Source organism: Coregonus clupeaformis, chromosome 16, assembly GCF_020615455.1.
Source record: "Coregonus clupeaformis isolate EN_2021a chromosome 16, ASM2061545v1, whole genome shotgun sequence".
Classification (NCBI taxonomy): domain Eukaryota; kingdom Metazoa; phylum Chordata; class Actinopteri; order Salmoniformes; family Salmonidae; genus Coregonus; species Coregonus clupeaformis.
In genome coordinates this window covers 38,206,909-38,226,824 of record NC_059207.1, presented here as the reverse complement: position 1 = coordinate 38,226,824, position 19,916 = coordinate 38,206,909, and the positions used below count along the sequence as shown (strand labels likewise).

The window sequence follows — 19,916 nt, the reverse complement described above, 5'->3', positions numbered from 1 at the left end:
CTTGAAATTGAGCTCAGGTGCATCCTGTTTCCATTGATCATCCTTTATGTTTCTACAACTTGTTTATAGTCCACCTGTGGTAAATTCAATTGATTGGACATGATTTGGAAAGGCACACACCTATCTATGTCAGGTCCCACAGTTGACAGTGCATGTCAGAGCAAAAACCAAGCCATGAGGTTGAAGGAATTGTCCGTAGAGCTCCGAGACAGGATTGTGTCGAGGCACAGATCTTGGGAAGGGTACCAAAAAATGTCTGCAGCATTGAAAGTCCCAAAGAACACAGTGGCTTCCATCATTCTTAAATGGAAAAAGTTTGGAACCACCAAGACTCTTCCTAGAGATGGCCTCTCAGCCAAACTGACCAATCGGGGGTGAAGGGCCTTGGTCAGGGAGGTGACCAAGAACCCGATGGTTACTCTGTCAGAGCTCCAGAGTTCCTCTGTGGAGATGGTAGAACCTTCCAGAAGGACAACCATCTCTGCAGCACTCCACCAATCTTTATGGTAGAGTGGCCAGACGGAAGCCACTCCTCAGTAAAAGGCACATGACAGCCCGCTTGGAGTTTGCCAAAAGGCACCTAAAGGATTCTCAGACCATGAGAAACAAGATTCTCTGGTCTGATGAAACCAAGATTGAACTCTTTGGCCTGAATGCCAAGCGTCACGTCTGGAGAAAACCTGGCATATCCCTACGGTGAAGCATGGTGGTGGAAGCATCATGCTGTGGGGATGTTTTTCAGCGGCAGGGACTGGGAGACTAGTCAGGATCGAGGGAAAGATGAATGTAGAAAAGTACAGAGAGATCCTCGATGAAAACCTGCTCCAGAGCGCTCAGGACCTCAGACTGGGACGAAGGTTCACCTTCCAACAGGACAATGACCCTAAGCACACAGCCAAGACAACACAGGAGTGGCTTCGGGACAAGTCTCTGAATGTCCTTGAGTGGCCCAGCCAGGACTTGATCGAACATCTCTGGAGAGACCTGAAGATACAGTGCCTGGCAAAAGTATTCATCTCCCTTGGCATTTTTCCTATTTTGTTGCATTACATCCTGTAATTTAAATGGATTTTTATTTGGATGTCATGTAATGGACATACACCAAATAGTCCCAATTGGTGAAGTGAAATGAAAAAAGTAACTTGTTTAAAAAAATTCTAAACAATTAATAACGGAAAAGAGGTGCTTGCATATGTATTCACCCCCTTTGCTCTGAAGCCCCTAAATAAGATATGGTGCAACCAATACCTTCAGAAGTCACATAATTAGTAAAATAAAGTCCACCTGTGTGCAATCTAAGTGTCACATGATCTGTCACATGATCTCAGTATATACAGTGGGGAGAACAAGTATTTGATACACTGCCGATTTTGCAGGTTTTCCTACTTACAAAGCTTGTAGAGGTCTGTAATTTTTTATCATAGGTACACTTCAACTGTGAGAGACAGAATCTAAAACAAAAATCCAGAAAATCACATTGTATGATTTTTAAGTAATTAATTTGCATTTTATTGCATGATATAAGTATTTGATACATCAGAAAAGCAGAACTTAATATTTGGTACAGAAACCTTTGTTTGCAATTACAGAGATCATACGTTTCCTGTAGGTCTTGACCAGGTTTGCACACACTGCTGCAGGGATTTTGGCCCACTCCTCCATACAGACCTTCTCCAGATCCTTCAGGTTTCGGGGCTGTCGCTGGGCAATACGGACTTTCAGCTCCCTCCAAAGATTTTCTATTGGGTTCAGGTCTGGAGACTGGCTAGGCCACTCCAGGACCTTGAGATGCTTCTTACGCAGCCACTCCTTAGTTACCCTGGCTGTGTGTTTCGGGTCATTGTCATGCTGGAAGACCCAGCCACGACCCATCTTCAATGCTCTTACTGAGGGAAGGAGGTTGTTGGTCAAGATCTCACGATACATGGCCCCATCCATCCTCCCCTCAATACGGTGCAGTCGTCCTGTCCCCTTTGCAGAAAAGCATCCCCAAAGAATGATGTTTCCACCTCCATGCTTCACGGTTGGGATGGTGTTCTTGGGGTTGTACTCATCCTTCTTCTTCCTCCAAACACGGCGAGTGGAGTTTAGACCAAAAAGCTCTATTTTTGTCTCATCAGACCACATGACCTTCTCCCATTCCTCCTCTGGATCATCCAGATGGTCATTGGCAAACTTCAGACGGGCCTGGACATGCGCTGGCGTGAGCAGGGGGACCTTGCGTGCACTGCAGGATTTTAATCCATGACGGCGTAGTGTGTTACTAATGGTTTTCTTTGAGACTGTGGTCCCAGCTCTCTTCAGGTCATTGACCAGGTCCTGCCGTGTAGTTCTGGGCTGATCCCTCACTTTCCTCATGATCATTGATGCCCCACGAGGTGAGATCTTGCATGGAGCCCCAGACTGAGGGTGATTGACCGTCATCTTGAACTTCTTCCATTTTCTAATAATTGCGCCAACAGTTGTTGCCTTCTCACCAAGCTGCTTGCCTATTGTCCTGTAGCCCATCCCAGCCTTGTGCAGGTCTACAAGTTTATCCCTGATGTCCTTACACAGCTCTCTGGTCTTGGCCATTGTGGAGAGGTTGGAGTCTGTTTGATTGAGTGTGTGGACAGGTGTCTTTTATACAGGTAACGAGTTCAAACAGGTGCAGTTAATACAGGTAATGAGTGGAGAACAGGAGGGCTTCTTAAAGAAAAACGAACAGGTCTGTGAGAGCCGGAATTCTTACTGGTTGGTAGGTGATCAAATACTTATGTCATGCAATAAGATGCAAATTAATTACTTAAAAATCATACAATGTGATTTTCTGGATTTTTTTTAGATTATGTCTCTCACAGTTGAAGTGTATCTATGATAAAAATTACAGACCTCTACATGCTTTGTAAGTAGGAAAACCTGCAAAATCGGCAGTGTATCAAATACTTGTTCTCCCCACTGTATACACCTGTTCTGAAAGGCCCCAGAGTCAGCAACACCACTAAGCAAGGGGCACCACCAAACAAGCGGCACCTTGAAGACCAAGGAGCTCTCCAAACAGGTCAGGGACAAAGTTGTGGAGAAGTACATTTACATTTACATTTACGTCATTTAGCAGACGCTCTTATCCAGAGCGACTTACAAATAGGTGCATTCACCTTATAGCCAGTGGGATCACCACTTTACAATGTTTTTTTGTTGTTTTGTTTTTGGGTTGGGGTTTGGGTTGGGGTAAGTGGGGGGTAGAAGGATTACTTTATCCTATCCCAGGTATTCCTTAAAGAGGTGGGGTTTCAAATGTCTCCGGAAGGTGGTGAGTGACTCCGCTGTCCTGGCGTCGTGAGGGAGCTTGTTCCACCATTGGGGTGCCAGAGCAGCGAACAGTTTTGACTGGGCTGAGCGGGAACTATGCTTCCGCAGAGGTAGGGGAGCCAGCAGGCCAGAGGTGGATGAACGCAATGCCCTCGTTTGGGTGTAGGGACTGATCAGAGCCTGAAGGTACGGAGGTGCCGTTCCCCTCACAGCTCCGAAGGCAAGCACCATGGTATTGTAGCAGATGCGAGCTTCAACTGGAAGCCAGTGGAGTGTGCGGAGGAGCGGGGTGACGTGAGAGAACTTGGGAAGGTTGAACACCAGACGGGCTGCGGCATTCTGGATGAGTTGTAGGGGTTTAATGGCACAGGCAGGGAGCCCAGCCAACAGCGAGTTGCAGTAATCCAGACGGGAGATGACAAGTGCCTGGATTAGGACCTGTGCCGCTTCCTGTGTAAGGCAGGGTCGTACTCTCCGAATGTTGTAGAGCATGAACCTACAGGATCGGGTCACCGCCTTGATGTTAGCGGAGAACGACAGGGTGTTGTCCAGGGTCACGCCAAGGCTCTTCGCACTCTGGGAGGAGGACACAACGGAGTTGTCAACCGTGATGGCGAGATCATGGAACAGGCAGTCCTTCCCCGGGAGAGGGTGGAGAGGAGGATCTGATGGTTCACAGTATCAAAGGCAGCAGACAGGTCTAGAAGGACAAGAGCAGAGGAGAGAGAGTTAGCTTTAGCAGTGCGGAGAGCCTCCGTGACACAGAGAAGAGCAGTCTCAGTTGAATGACCAGTCTTGAAACCTGACTGGTTTGGATCAAGAAGGTAATTCTGAGAGAGATGGCAAGACAGTTGGCTAAAGACGGCACGCTCAATAGTTTTGGAGAGAAAAGAAAGAAGGGATACTGGTCTGTAGTTGTTGACATCAGAGGGATCGAGTGTTGTTTTTTTGAGAAGGGGTGCAACTCTCGCTCTCTTGAAGACGGAAGGGACATAGCCAGAGGTCAAGGATGAGTTGATCAGCGAGGTGAGGTAAGGGAGAAGGTCACCGGAGATGGTCTGGAGAAGAGAGGAGGGGATAGGGTCAAGCGGGCAGGTTGTTGGGCGGCCTGCGGTCACAAGTCGCAAGATTTTATCTGGAGAGAGAGGGGAGAAAGAAGTCAAAGCATAGGGTAGGGCAGTGTGAGCAGGACCAGCAGTGTCATTTGACTTAACAAACGAGGATCGGATGTCGTCAACCTTCTTTTCAAAATGGTTGACGAAGTCATCCACAGAGAGGGAGGGGGGATTCAGCAGGGAGGAGAATGTGGCAAAGAGCTTCCTAGGGTTAGAGGCAGATGCTTGGAAATTAGAGTGGTAGAAAGTGGCCTTAGCAGCAGAAACAGATTAAGAAAATGTAGAGAGGAGGGAGTGAAAAGATGCCAGGTCCGCAGGGAGTCTAGTTTTCTTCCATTTCCGCTCAGCTGCCCGGAGCTCTGTTCTGTGAGCTCACAATGAGTCATCAAGCCACGGAGCTGGAGGGGAGGACCGAGCCGGCCGGGAGGATAGGGGACATAGAGAGTCAAAGGATGCAGAAAGGGAGGAGAGGAGGGTTGAGGAGGCAGAATCAGGAGATTGGAGGGAGAAGGATTGAGCAGAAGGAAGAGATGATAGGATGGAAGAGGAGAGAGTAGCGGGAGAGAGAGGTTGCGACGGCGCATTACCATCTGTGTAGGGGCAGAGTGAGTAGTGTTGGAGGAGAGCGAGAGAGAAAAGGATACAAAGTAGTGGTCGGAGACATGGAGGGGAGTTGCAGTGAGATTAGTAGAAGAACAGCATCTAGTAAAGATGAGGTCAAGCGTATTGCCTGCCTTGTGAGTAGGGGGGGACGGTGAGAGGGTGAGGTCAAAAGAGGAGAGGAGTGGAAAGAAGGAGGCAGAGAGAAATGAGTCAAATGTAGACGTAGGGAGGTTGAAATCCCACAGAACTGTGAGGGGTGAGCCATCCTCAGGAAAGGAACTTATCAAGGCGTCAAGCTCATTGATGAACTCTCCAAGGGAACCTGGAGGGCGATAGATGACAAGGATATTAAGCTTAAATGGGCTAGTGACTGTGACAGCATGGAATTCAAATGAGGAGATAGACAGATGGGTCAGGGGAAAAATTGAGAATGTCCACTTGGGAGAGATGAGGATTCCTGTGCCACCACCCCGCTGACCAGATGCTCTCGGGGTATGCGAGAACACATGGTCAGATGAGGAGAGAGCAGTAGGAGTAGCAGTGTTTTCAGTGGTAATCCATGTTTCCGTCAGCGACAAGAAGTCGAGGGACTGGAGGGTAGCATAGGCTGAGATGAACTCTGCCTTGTTGGCAGCAGAACGGCAGTTCCAGAGGCTGCCTGAAATCTGGAACTCCACGTGGGTCGTGCGTGCAGGGACCACCAGGTTAGAGAGGCAGCAGCCACGCGGTGTGTGGCGTTTGTTTAGCCTGTGCAGAGAGGAGAGAACAGGGATAGGCAGAGGCATAGTTGACAGGCTGCAGCAGATGGCTACAATAATGCAGAGGAGATCGGAATGAAATGAACTAAACATCTGGGAAAGGAGAGAGCGGGGCCTCCCTCACCACAACTCCCAAATATAACTCTCCCAACTTCCACCTCAGAAACTATAATTGTTGTAAACTACAGCGGTTCAATGTTTTCTAGGAATAGACTAACTTAGTTTATTCAGCTAGCTAACTAGGTGCAGTATTATTCCGTGAAAATCGTCCAGGCACTTAGTCATAAGACGCCACAGCCAGCTAGCATGCCGGACTCCAACAACACGGTTTAGCGCCAATACTCGGCCACAACAAACCACCAGTGTATCAACACGCAAGCAGATCGTTCGTGTCCGTGTCTAACGTTGTGGGTTAGTCCCGACAGCTTGAGCGAGTCCGTCGTCAACTTATTCAGCCAGTTAGTTAGCTAGAATAGTTAGCAAACTAGCTAGCCATTGCTTTCAGACAAAGAAGAACCCCTCCTTTCACGGCACGAACACACAGAGTGAGCCAAACTAACGTTAACTAGTCACCCATGTCCCGAATTCCTTGAACAACTCGGGCTATCAATATGTAAAAAACAAAACACAAATGTAGGTTATGACTTACCCCAAGCAGCTACTGTTAGCTAGCCAAGTGCAAAGCTAGCCACTGAATTGACTCAGCCAGTTCGCGTCTGTTCGCTCGGTCGTTCCAGCTATTGTTTACTAGTAGCTATCCAGGTAGCAACAAGCTAGCTAAATTTCAAGCACAGTAGCCACTTGCTACCTAACGTTAACGGTTCAGACAATGAGGTTAGAAAACAGCTGAATGGTAGGCAATTATTGTATGTAATTATTGTAGGCAGCCAGCTGGCGTAATTACAGGCACTCTCAGGCGTGAAACAACTATACCGTTGCTAATAGCTACTCACCAGCTAGTCCAGGTGGTGGGTTAGCTAGCTAGCTTCGTGCTACACCGGGCACAGCCGAATACAATACTAACCTACAATAATTACATACAACAACCCACGATAACTACCTACAATACCTAACTACAATCTAAATACATAGTTTAAGCCTTACTCGACAAAGCCCAAGCTATGTATAAAGCCAAGCTTACCCGACGCCAAGCTTACCCGACGACCTCCTCCTTCCTCCGCTGGTACAGATCAGGGTTGGGTTATAAAAACATATCAGAAACTTTGAACATCCCACGGAGCACCATTAAATCCATTATAAAAAAATGGAAAGAATATGGCACCACAACAAACCTGCCAAGAGAGGGCCGCCCACCAAAACTCACGGACCAGGCAAAGAGGGCATTAATCAGAGAGGCAACAAAGAGACCAAAGATAACCCTGAAGGAGCTGCAAAGCTCCACAGCGGAGATTGGAGTATCTGTCCATAGGACCATTTTAAGCCATACACTCCACAGAGCTGGGCTTTACGGAAGAGTGGACAGAAAAAAGCCATTGCTTAAAGAAAAAAATAAGCTAACACGTTTGGTGTTCACCAAAAGGCATGTGGGAGACTCCCCAAACATTTGGAAGAAGGTACTCTGGTCAGATGAGACTAAAATTGAGCTTTCTGGCCATCAAGGAAAATGTTATGTCTGGCGCAAACCCAACACCTCTCATCACCCCGAGAACACCATCCCCACAGTGAAGCATGGTGGTGGCAGCATCATGCTGTGGGGATGTTTTTCATCGGCAGGGACTGGGAAACTGGTCAGATTTGAAGGAATGATGGATGGTGCTAAATACAGGGAATATCTTGAGGGAAACCTGTTTCAGTCTTCCAGAGATTTGAGACTGGGACGAAGGTTCACCTTCCAGCAGGACAATGACCCTAAGCATACTGCTAAAGCAACACTTGAGTGGTTTAAGGGGAAACATTTAAATGTCTTGGAATGGCCTAGTCAAAGCCCAGACCTCAATCCAATTGAGAATCTGTGGTATGACTTAAAGATTGCTGTACACCAGCGGAACCCATCTAACTTGAAGGAGCTGGAGCAGTTTTGCCTTGAAGAATGGGCAAAAATCCCAGTGGCTAGATGTGCCAAGCTTATAGAGACATACCCCAAGAGACCTGCAGCTGTAATTGCTGCAAAAGGTGGCTCTACAAAGTATTGACTTTGGGGTGGGGGGGGGGGGGGATCGAATAGTTATGCACGCTCAAGTTTTCAGTTTTTTGGTCTTATTTCTTGTTTGTTTCACCCCCCAAAATATTTTGCATCTTCAAAGGGGTAGGCATGTTGTGTAAATCAAATGATACAAACCCCCCAAAAGTCTATTTTAATTCCAGGTTGTAAGGCAACAGAATAGGAAAAATGCCAAAGGGGGTGAATACTTTCGCAAGCCACTGTAGCTATGCAGCGACTCTCCCCATCCAACCTGACAGAACTCAAGAGGTTCTGCAGAAACTCACCAAATACAGGTGTGCCAAGCTTGTAGCATCATACCCAAGAAGACTCAAGGTTGTAATCACTGCCAAAGGTGCTTCAACAAAGTACTGAGTAAAGGGTCTGAATACTTATGTAAATGTGATATTTCCATTTTAGTTTTTTTTAGTTTTTTGCAAACATTTCTAAAAACCTGTTTTGGCTTTCTCATTATGGGGTATTGTGTGTAGATTGATGAGGGAAAAAAACAATTTAATCCATTTTAGAATAAGGCTGTACCATAACAAAATGTGGAAAAAGTCAAGGGGTCTGAATACTTTCAGAATGCGCTGTATATAAAAGGCTGGTATACACCTGTGTATAAAGCCACACACTCATTCAAATTAATGTGCTCACGGCTGAGTGGACATCAAACATCACCTTCACTTTGTTGTCACGCAACACATTACCATATTTAGGTAGGGAGCCTGTTATTACATTATTCTCGGATGCTCTGTAAATCCTGCAATGATTCTCAGCTCTGACCTTAATGCCTTCCAACATTATGCTGGCTTCCATTTAAATTGATGAGTATATAGATTTAGTTATTTGTCAGTAATTGGGGTGACCTGAACAAGCCCTTCCAGTATTCACTGTCAGGTGTTTGTTCATAAAACGTTCATCAAATGATGATGTGGACAGAAAACCACCAGCATACACAATGGAGTAGGCAAGGACCAATCATGTGCTAATTTCTGCTGTTAATTGACTTTTCCTGGTAATCTAATTAGTGCAAATCTAATTTCATTAATGTCATTTTGGAAATACATTTTATCTTTCACTGCGTGCCCATTCACAGAAACGCATCACCAGCTCTCTTGAGAGGTAGTCAGTGTGACAGACAAACAGAAAGTTATTCACAGTTTTGTACTCCTGAGTGGCGCAGTGGTATAAGGCACTGCATTGCAGTGCTAACTGTGCCACTAGAGATCCTGGTTCGAATCCAGGCTCTGTCGCAGCCGGCCGCGACCGGGAGACTCATGGGCGGCGCACAATTGGCCCAGCGTCGTCCAGGGTAGGGGAGGGAATGGCCGGCAGGGATGTAGCTCAGTTGATAGAGCATGGTGTTTGCAACGCCAGGGTTGTGGGTTCGATTCCCACGGGGGGCCAGTATAAAAATATATATATATGTGTTCACTAACTGTAAGTCGCTCTGGATAAGAGCGTCTGCTAAATGACTAAAATGTAAATGTAAAATGTCTCATCTCGTGCTGTTTTCCGCTGTAGGGTGTTTTCCTCTGTGCCCAGCCTAACGGGAGGCGGGAGCTGGGGGATGGGTGTGGAGATGAGGGCACGTCTGCCTGCAGACAGATGGATGAGTCCAGACTGTCAGGCTGCTGATCAGTTTCACACAGACGTCATTAACTGACTGCTATTTATCCAGTTAGCCAGCGGAGGCTGACAAATGAAGGGGCCCTGCTAGTGAGAGATGACATCCTTCCTTTCTGCACCAGGGTGAGGCCCCATTTACTGTCACCACAGCCTAAAGCTGGGGACATGGGACCATTGATAACAACCTGCCTGGCTGACTGCACAAGGTGATAAGGAAAATGTTGGTGAAACAAAAATATAGATATTATCTCCTCCACTCGACATTTGCAAATCCCATTGTTATAACTTATGACTTACTTAAGATGACTGTTTTAAGGTATTTTTCAGCCCTATTATTGAAACTGAGGGATGTTTTACGGTTATATTTTCAAATTCCTTCCACCCCCGCTCACTCCTCTCTCAATTCTAACTCACTTGCTCTGTTAATTTTTGCTCTGCCATTGAACGGAAACTCCTGATTATAACACACATGCACAGACATACAGCGTACCTGGATGGTGGTCATCCCCATGTCTAGTCCCACAAGTATGCGTCTGTCCTGTAGCTGAGCTATCTGGGGGTTCTCCACCTTCAGGAAGTCCCACACCAGCCCAGTGATGTCCACCTGCCAATCACTGCCCAGCATGAAGGTCAGCTGACCACGTGGGTCGGTGGATTCGGCCACAAAGTATGTCAAAACTCGAACCATGGCATTCTGGTACTGTAACGTGCAGCTCCTCCCTCTCCGGTCTTCATCATCCTCATCATCACTGTCCCGTGCAGACCTGCCATCACAAACAGAGGCAGTCATATAACATGAAAGCCTAAACTAACCTCTGGACATGTCTAACATGAACATCTAACACCCACCCACTGATAGCAAATCCTGTTCAGGTTGCTATAGGCAACCAATCATCTTAAAGAATGGACTTTCTCAATTAGAATATTTCTTGCAATGTGAAAACAAGGCTTACAAGGTTGCTTTTGTGGAATTTACCTATAAAGTTGCTTTTAAACAAGTAATTGTATGTCATAGATACACAGCTCACTTCTAGTGAGATAAATAGTAGTGTTTGCTTTGTGTGAGTAAATGCTGCCACAGCAGCACTGATGTCAAGCAACGGGACCGGACAGGCGTGCTTCGTCAACAGTGTAATAATCACAGGGCTTCGCTTGTCCTGCTGCCTCATCACCTCATCACCTCATGTCTGACCATAAACACACACACACATGCACGGACACACACATGCCTACACATACACACACACATGACTACACATACACACACATGGCTACACGCACACACACACACACAAGGTTTGATACCATGATGGGAGAGAAAAGAGTGAAAGTTATTCACTTGAAATGTTATTCTTTTGATTATCCTCTCTCATTGTCTCTGTTTCCCTGTCCAACACCCTTAATTAGTATCCTTCGATGTGTGGCAAAACAGGGTATGGCAATGAAGACACTAGCTAAGCGTGTTAGAGATCAGCCTTGGGTAGTAGAGTTAAGGCACAGGACTTCCACTGACAAGATCAGAGGGATTTCAGGACAAGGGTTATTTCACATCAATCAAGGAATTAGTCTTCAGTAAGACATAATACAAAAAGGAAAGTGAATAAAGAACTGCAAAAGCCTGTCTGCCTTTATTACACTCTAGCGTGACATTTCCAATTTAACTGTGGTTAGGGTTCAACTTATCTTGTTTATTGACAGATTACTGTGCACTCATACTTATCCACTCATACTCTCTACAGTGAGGGTCTTCCAGCTCCTAGGAACAGGGTCTGGGTAGTGGCTAGGTCCAGTCTAGAGGATTAGTCAGAGTATGGGCAGAGAGTGAGGATGTGATTGGGGCAGTGTGAGGATGTGATTGGGGCAGTGTGATGATGTGAATGGGGTAGAGTGAGGATGTGATTGGGGCAGTGTGATGATGTGATTGGGGTAGAGTGAGGATGTGATTGGGTCAGAGTGAGGATGGGATTGGGGCAGTGTGAGGATGTGATGGGGCAGTGTGAGGATGTGATTGGGGCAGAGTGGGAGGATGTGATTGGGGAAGAGAGAGGATGTGATTGGGATGGAGTGAGGATGTGATTGGGGCAGTGTGATGATGTGATTGGGACAGAGTGGGAGGATGTGATTGGGGAAGAGAGAGGATGTGATTGGGGTAGAGTGAGGATGTGATTGGGGCACTGTGAGGATATGATTGGGGCAGTGTGAGGATGTGATTGGGGCAGGGTGAGGATGTGATTGGGGCCATGTGAGGATGTGATTGGGGCAGGGTGAGGATGTGATTGGGGCAGAGTGTGAGGATGTGATTGGTGCAGTATGAGGATGTGATTGGGGCCATGTGAGGATGTGATTGGTGCAGTATGAGGATGTGATTGGGGGCAGTGTGAGTGGGCCACAGAGGGCATATCAATCAGAAGTCATGTGTGCATTATCAACTGATGGCTCCCAATCCCTACCTAGCTGGTATTTTACTCCTGGCATAAATCTAATCTGCAGCAGGGCACTGTGCAGCGATCTCCAATCTAATCTATAGTTAATCTAATAGACGAATCAAACTCTGGGAACAACCTGTATCTGAAAGCAATTTCTCTCTGTGCTTCATTCACTCTCATTTCCAAATTTAGCTTCGGAACAGATGCATATTAATGTTTGTGTCATGCTGATTTTCCACTTCCCCATGGATTCTGTCGGGTATTTGTTTTGGCATTTTGCTGCATGTTCCTTTTCTGTTACAAAGATGTAATGAAGGTCATTTGGAGAGAGAGATGGACGGTACTGCAGCTGCATTTTTTCTTCCAAGAACATTGATTGCTTTTTATTGTACATTTCTTTGTCATTTAGCAGACGCTCTTATCCAGAGCGACTTACAGGAGCAATTAGGATTAAGTGCCTTGCTCAAGGGCACATCGACAGATTTTTCACCTAGTCGGCTCGGGGATTCGAACCAGCAACCTTTTTGTTACTAGCCCAAAGCTCTTAATCGCTAGGCTACCAGCCGCCTATTTAAGAGCGTGTCCAAATTGTAATGTCGAAAGAGTACAGTAAGTGACATTGTTTTGGCAAGGTCAGCATTTGAGGACAATACACAAGCCCTTATATAGAGAAACATGCAGATGTTCTAAAAACAGAACATAAGAACCCTTCACAAAGGCAACCCGGTCCCGGAACAAAGGAAACATAGCCATGAGAAGAAAATCATCATGACATGTTGCACATCCCTCACAGAGAGCACACTTGTATCCCTGAGCGAGGGGAATTAATGAATGTGCCTGCCTGTAAACACTTACCATGTACAAGTATTGGTGGGGGCTGCTGCGAGGGGGAGGCAAACCCCGCAAATGCAAGACTGTGGAGCTAGCGTTCTGGCAAACACCCCACTCCCAGGCCTGGACACACATAATCTGGATCCCAGTGGTCGGTCTCTCTCGGTCTCTCTCTCTCTCTCTCTCTCTCTCTCTCTCTCTCTCTCTCTCTCTCTCTCTCTCTCTCTCTCTCTCTCTCTCTCTCTCTCTCTCTCTCTCTCTCTCTCTCTCTCTCTCTCTCTCTCTCTCTCTCTCTCTCTCTCTCTCTCTCTCTCTCTCTCGTCTGTGTGGATCACTTAGCAGCCTATCTGACGGAGGCAGGTCCCTTCTCTTGGTATTGTGGCTCTGACTGGGCCAGTGCTCTGTGGGTTCCTTCGACTGTGGACGGGTGCCCGGTGCCCGCTCTCGTCACCAGTCACCCCGCTACTTTGCAAGGTTACGCCTGTTATTCCCTGATAAACAAAGATGAGAGGAGGACAGGGAGGGAACAAACTCCCAGCGGTCTGTCAGCAGCCATGCCAGACCGGACACACTCTCATCAACAAGGACAACAGAAATGGGCTGTTCCTGCTGATAGGGGCATACCAACACACAGTTGGAAAACAACATCCTACATAACACAACAAGCCCCCACAAATCCAAACTATATGCCTCTCAGCTCAGTCAGTGAAAATGTTGAATAAGGTAACAGCTAATTATAAAGGAGCCAGACACCTTCATTTCCAGGCTGGCAGGTGAGAGAGGGGACTCAAACCAGGTCCAATAGTGAACATGTCCAGTACTAATTACACTAGGTTGACCTGATGTCTGCTCCCTCCATTGATAGATGTCAAAGAGTGTGAGGCCAGCAGAATGGTGGTAAGGTGCTATTGGAGACGAGGCCTCGGCCCCGGTGGGGAGATGTGTGACCTTCAGACAGCTCTAATAATGTCAGGCCTTGCAGTGAGCCAGAAGGAACCAGAAGCAACCATGGTAGTTGTGTCCAACACTTGCCCTCATTACCCTGTGTGAGCCCACCGTGACAGTAATCCAATACAGTCAGTGTGATCAGGGCTCCCTCTGTACGCAATACTACACACAAGGGAGGATATACTTAATATAGAGGGGCAAGAGGCACTGGTACAGGGTCATTCAATTTTAAAAACAACATTGCACTTTAAGTTGAATGATAGGACAACATTTTGACTTCCGCCTAAATAGACATACTCAAACATAATTATTTTTCATGATGGCCATAAACAATAAGTGGTAATGTTGCATAGTTTTAGAAAGGTCTGGAACTCACCTTTCTGATAAATTTTTTTATAAATTGCTGAGGTGTACTCACTTTTGAGGACACAAGCGCAAGTACATAGTATAAATATTATGAATATATGAAAAATCATATTTTTTTCCTTTTCAACAAAAGTGGGGCAATAAGGCTTGAAATGACTGAAATGCTTTCTAAATATAGTAACAATCAAATTATAAACGACTTACAATAAGATTTCACATTTCTTATAACTGTAAAATAAATATGATCATACTTAATGACAGTACAATATTGGCAAGGCAGCAGCTACTCTTCCTGGGGTCCAGCAAAATTAAGGCAGTTCATACAATTTTAAAAACATTACAATACAGTCACAGATTTCACAACACACTGTGTGCCCTCAGGCCCCTACTCCACCACTACCACATATCAACTGTACAAAATCCATGTGTACGTGTGTGTATAGTGCGTATGTTATCATGTGTGTGTATGCATCTGTCTGTGCCTATGTGTGTGTTGCTTCACAGTCCCGCTGTTCCATAAGGTGTTTTTTTAATCTGTTTTTTAATATAATTTTACCTCTTGCATCAGTTACTTGATGTGGAATAGAGTACCATGTAGTCATGGCTCTATGTAGTACTGTGCACCTCCCATAGTCTGTTCTGGACTGTGAAGAGACCTCTGGTGGCATGTCTTGTGGGGTATGCATGGGCGTCTGAGCTGTGCGCCAGTAGTTCAAACAGACAACTCGGTGCATTCAACATGTCAATACCTCTCATAAATACAAGTAGTGATGAAGTCAATCTCTCCTCCACTTTGAGCCAGGAGAGATTGACATGCATATTATTAATATTAGCTCTCTGTGTACATACAAGGGCCAGCCGTGCTGCCCTGTTCTGAGCCAATTGCAATTGTCCTAAGTCCCTCTTTGTGGCACCTGACCACATGACTGAACAATAGTCCAGGTGTGATAGAACTAGGGCCTGTAGGACCTGCCTTGTTGATAGTGCTGTTAAGAAGGTAGAGCAGCACATTATTATGGACATACTTCTCCCCATCTTAGCTACTGTTGTATCAATATGTTTTGACCATGACAGTTTACAATCCAGGGTTACTCCAAGCAGTTTAGTCACCTCAACTTGCTCAATTTCCACATGATTTATTACAAGATTTAGTTGCGGTTTAGGGTTTAGTGAATGATTTGTCCCAAGTACAATGCTTTTAGTTTTAGAAATATGTTGGACTAACTTATTCCTTGCCACCCACTCTGAAACTAACTGCAACTCTTTGTTAAGTGTTGCAGTCATTTCAGCCACTGTAGTAGCTGACATGTATAGTGTTGAGTGGCGCAGTGGTCTAAGGCACTGCATCCCAGTGCTAACTGTGCCACTAGAGATCCTGGTTCGAATCCAGGCTCTGTCGCAGCCGGCCGCGACCGGGAGACTCATGGGCGGCGCACAATTGGCCCAGCGTCGTCCAGGATAGGGGAGGGAATGGCCGGCAGTGTCATGAGCCCTCTCACTCCACCGGGTTACCACCTTAATTGGTTTCCACTATCTTCCACTCTGCTCACCTCCCTCTCTCTACTCAGCCTAACTAGCTCCACCTGTCCCTGCTCTGCTCGGCTCTAATTACTCTGCCAGCTGCGCTGCATTACCCACTAACCTCTCCCAGTATTTATGGCCCTGTCTTTCAGCTCTCCGGTGTCAGATCGTCTGCAAAGCTCACACCCGGAACCTGTTTGCTCGCGCTTCTGGCTCACCCTGGTTTTGTGACCCCGGACCTGCCTGTTTTTTTGGATACTCTTCTGCCTCAGGAGATCCAGACCTGCTTCTGCCATTACGACTCCTGACTACTCTTCAACCCCGGTAACTCTGACCAGCCTTCTGCCTTGCTACTACGTATTTTGGATTTCCCTTGAACTGTACTGCTGCCTGGTTTCATTCCGCCCTGTTGTGTCTGTGTCTCCCCCCCCCCAGGACTTCTGGACCACCCACCACCGGCTTCATAGGACGCATCGCTGCCACTGGGGGGGGCACAGACCCAGCGCATTGGACGGGATCCCTGTTACCCCTGGAGCCTTCATTCACTCCCTACTTCCCTTTTCCCTTAAGTTTAATAAACTTTCTGGTGTGACGCAATTGTGGTCCTCTGGTCGTCTGTCTGAACCGTGACAGTACGATCTGACCATCATGGACCCAGCGCACACTTCCCCCGACATGGAAACCGAAGAACCTGAGCAACCCACCGCCATGCTACGCCTGGAACACACTGAGAGAGAGCTAGGCCGCATGAGCGGCGACATCACCTCTCTGCTTCAGGCCGGCTACCAACAGCATCAGCAGTTCCAGCAGCACCAGCAGCAGTCCCAGCAGCAGCAACAACAACTCGCCATGATCATTCAACTCCTCACCAACCTGACCCCAGCCAGTCTGCCCACCAGCCCTGCCCCCGAGTTACCTGCCCCGGTCATTGCAGCCGCTGCTCGAACCCAAGATTGGAAACCCCGAGCGGTTCAACGGCGATTCAACCCAGGTCCGGCCATTCCTGACTAGCTGCCGACTTCAGTTCTCCTTGCAGCCAAGGACCTTCGCCACGGAGGGGGCTAAGGTTGGGTATGCCATCACTCACCTGACGGGCCGAGCTCGACTCTGGGGAACAGCAGAGTTCGAACGTCAAACCCCCGCATGTGCAACCTTCGACCTGTTTGCTGAGGAGATGCTGAAGGTGTTTGACCTGGATTCACCAACCGCAGAGGCGTCTCGTGAACTGTTCAGTATTCGACAAGGCAGACGTACAGTCGCAGACCATTCCATCGACTTCCGAACCCTGGCTAGACGAAGTTCTTGGAACACACCATCGTTGGTGGACGCGTTCTTCCATAGTTTGGCTGACTATATCAAGGACGCAGTTGGTCTCCCAGGAACTGCCTTCCACTCTTGATGAAGCCATCGCACTGACTGTCAGGATCGACAGTAGGATACAGACCCGTCGTCGTGAGAGGGGGCGCCAAGGTCCACCTACTACCGGCATTCGGAGAGATCCGACTGGGTTCCTGTCATCTACTGCCACTCACCCAGGTCAGCTTGATCAGTCTGAGCCTATGGAGATTGGGCGAGCCTCTCTCACTCCTGCAGAGCGCCAGCGACGCTTCACCTCAAACCTCTGCCTCTATTGTGGAGGTGATGGACATCGTGTGGTAACCTGCCCTTTAAAGGGCCGAAGCTCACCGGGCATAGGGGGAGTCCGGTTGAGTTCAATGACCATCCAGTCCTCCGACCGCAAACCCCTGCTGCAAGTTCACCTCCGCCTCCCTGACTCAACTCACACCCTGGCTGCTCTGGTGGATTCTGGCGCCGAAGCCAACATAATGGACATCAAGCTGGCACGCCAACTGGGACTGGAGAACCTCCGTTTGACACCTCCTATTCCTGCCCGGGCACTGGACGGACACTTACTCGGATCGGTCACTCATGTCACGGCCCCGGTCTCGATGGGTCTGTCCGGAAACCATCAAGAAACTATCCAGTTTCACCTGCTCCCCTCTCCAGGCCAACCCCTCATCCTGGGTTACCCATGGCTCCGCCCGGCACAACCCTCAGCTCGACTGGGTGACCGGGGTGATCAGGGAGTGGGGAGAGGACTGCCACCGAACCTGCCTGCTTGCCGCCGCACTACCCCCTCGGCCAGTACCTACTAACTCCGCTCCTGACCCCTCCAAGGACCCTGTGTCGATTCTGCCAAGTCCCTGCATCGTTGCAGCTCTGACCTGGGCTGTTGAGGAACAGGTGCTGGAGGCTCTCCGTAACCAGCCAGGTCCCAGCACTTGCCCAGCTGACCGCCTTTTTGTCCCCGAAGACCTGAGGTCCCAGGTCGTTCAGTGGGGACATGACTCCCGCCTAGCTTGTCACCCTGGCTCCACCCGCACTTACAACCTGCTCGCCCAGAGGTTCTGGTGGCCCTCTCTGAGGAAGGATGTACGGGAATTCGTCCAAGCCTGCCCCATCTGCAACCAACACAAGTCGTCCTGCCAGCCCCCCAGCCGGATTGCTGCAGCCCCTGCCTGTGCCCAGGAGTCCGCTGGTCCCTGCTGCGCCTTGTCCTCCTCCTCCACGGCTCGTCGAAGGTGGTCTGGTTTACACCGTCCGCCGCCTGCTTCGGTCCAGACGGAGGGGTAGGGGTCTCCAGTACCTCATTGACTGGGAGGGCTATGGACCTGAGGAAAGGACCTGGGTGCCAGCTAGTCGGATTGTGGATAGGACTCTCATCACCGCTTTCCACCAACGGCATCCTGATCAACCTGCAATCCGTAGGGGCCGCCCCAGAGGGGTCCCTAACCGTCCGGCCCGCTCGGCTTCCTGTCCTGTGCCTGACCCTGTCTCGGGACCTGTCCCATCTCCCGACCACGGCCCTCCGGCTTCCTCCGAGGATGAGGACGTTCACTCGGACCGTTCGGAGGAGTTCTAGCCCTCCTCCGGCTCCCCTCCTCCCGCCCGGCGTGGTGTTGCTCTTGGGACTTCTGGGGCCGTCCCTTGGGGGGTTCTGTCATGAGCCCTCTCACTCCACCGGGTTACCACCTTAATTGGTTTCCACTATCTTCCACTCTGCTCACCTCCCTCTCTCTACTCAGCCTAACTAGCTCCACCTGTCCCTGCTCTGCTCGGCTCTAATTACTCTGCCAGCTGCGCTGCATTACCCACTAACCTCTCCCAGTATTTATGGCCCTGTCTTTCAGCTCTCCGGTGTCAGATCGTCTGCAAAGCTCACACCCGGAACCTGTTTGCTCGCGCTTCTGGCTCACCCTGGTTTTGTGACCCCGGACCTGCCTGTTTTTTGGATACTCTTCTGCCTCAGGAGATCCAGACCTGCTTCTGCCATTACGACTCCTGACTACTCTTCAACCCCGGTAACTCTGACCAGCCTTCTGCCTTGCTACTACGTATTTTGGATTTCCCTTGAACTGTACTGCTGCCTGGTTTCATTCCGCCCTGTTGTGTCTGTGTCTCCCCCCCCCCCCCCAGGACTTCTGGACCACCCACCACCGGCTTCATAGGACGCATCGCTGCCACTGGGGGGGGCACAGACCCAGCGCATTGGACGGGATCCCTGTTACCCCTGGAGCCTTCATTCACTCCCTACTTCCCTTTTCCCTTAAGTTTAATAAACTTTCTGGTGTGACGCAATTGTGGTCCTCTGGTCGTCTGTCTGAACCGTGACAGGCAGGGATGTAGCTCAGTTGATAGAGCATGGCGTTTGCAACGCCAGGGTTGTGGGTTCGTTTCCCACGGGGGGCCAGTATAAAAAATATATATGTATTCACTAACTGTAAGTCGCTCTGGATAAGAGCGTCTGCTAAATGACTAAAATGTAATGTAAAATGTGTTGAGTCATCCACATACATAGACACTCTGGCATGTCATTAGTAAAGATTGAAAAAAGTAATGGGCCTAGACAGCTGCCCTGGGGAATTCCTGATTCTACCTGGATTATGTTGGAGAGGCTTCCATTAAAGAACACCCTCTCTGTTCTGTTAGACAGGTAACTCTGTATCCACAATATAGCAGGTGGAGTACAGCCATAACACATACGTTTTTCCAGCAGCAGACTATGATCAATAATGTCAAAAGCCGCACTGAAGTCTAACTCTCGACAGCTCATTTTCTCCTAAACGTCCACTGAGAGGTGCAGAGACAACGTTCAAATGTGTGCAGACTCGTTGCAACTTCAGCTTTAAGCACGTGACCAAGAGAAAGTGATCTTATTTAAATTATATGAAATTATTTAGTATTTTGTTCATGTTGAGAGCTC

The 19,916-nt window shown here is 48.3% G+C and overlaps 1 protein-coding gene across 1 annotated transcript in view; it reads right to left on the bottom strand.

Annotated features, from left to right (window-relative positions):
* The window catches only part of LOC121584783 (transmembrane protein 132C-like), a 253,640-nt gene that overhangs the window by 14,608 nt on the left and 219,116 nt on the right, over nt 1–19,916 (bottom strand). Inside the window, exon 7 of the mRNA XM_041900894.2 lies at nt 10,051–10,324. Coding sequence (XP_041756828.1) covers nt 10,051–10,324 — 274 coding nt within the window. The remainder of the gene's footprint in view (nt 1–10,050; nt 10,325–19,916) is intronic.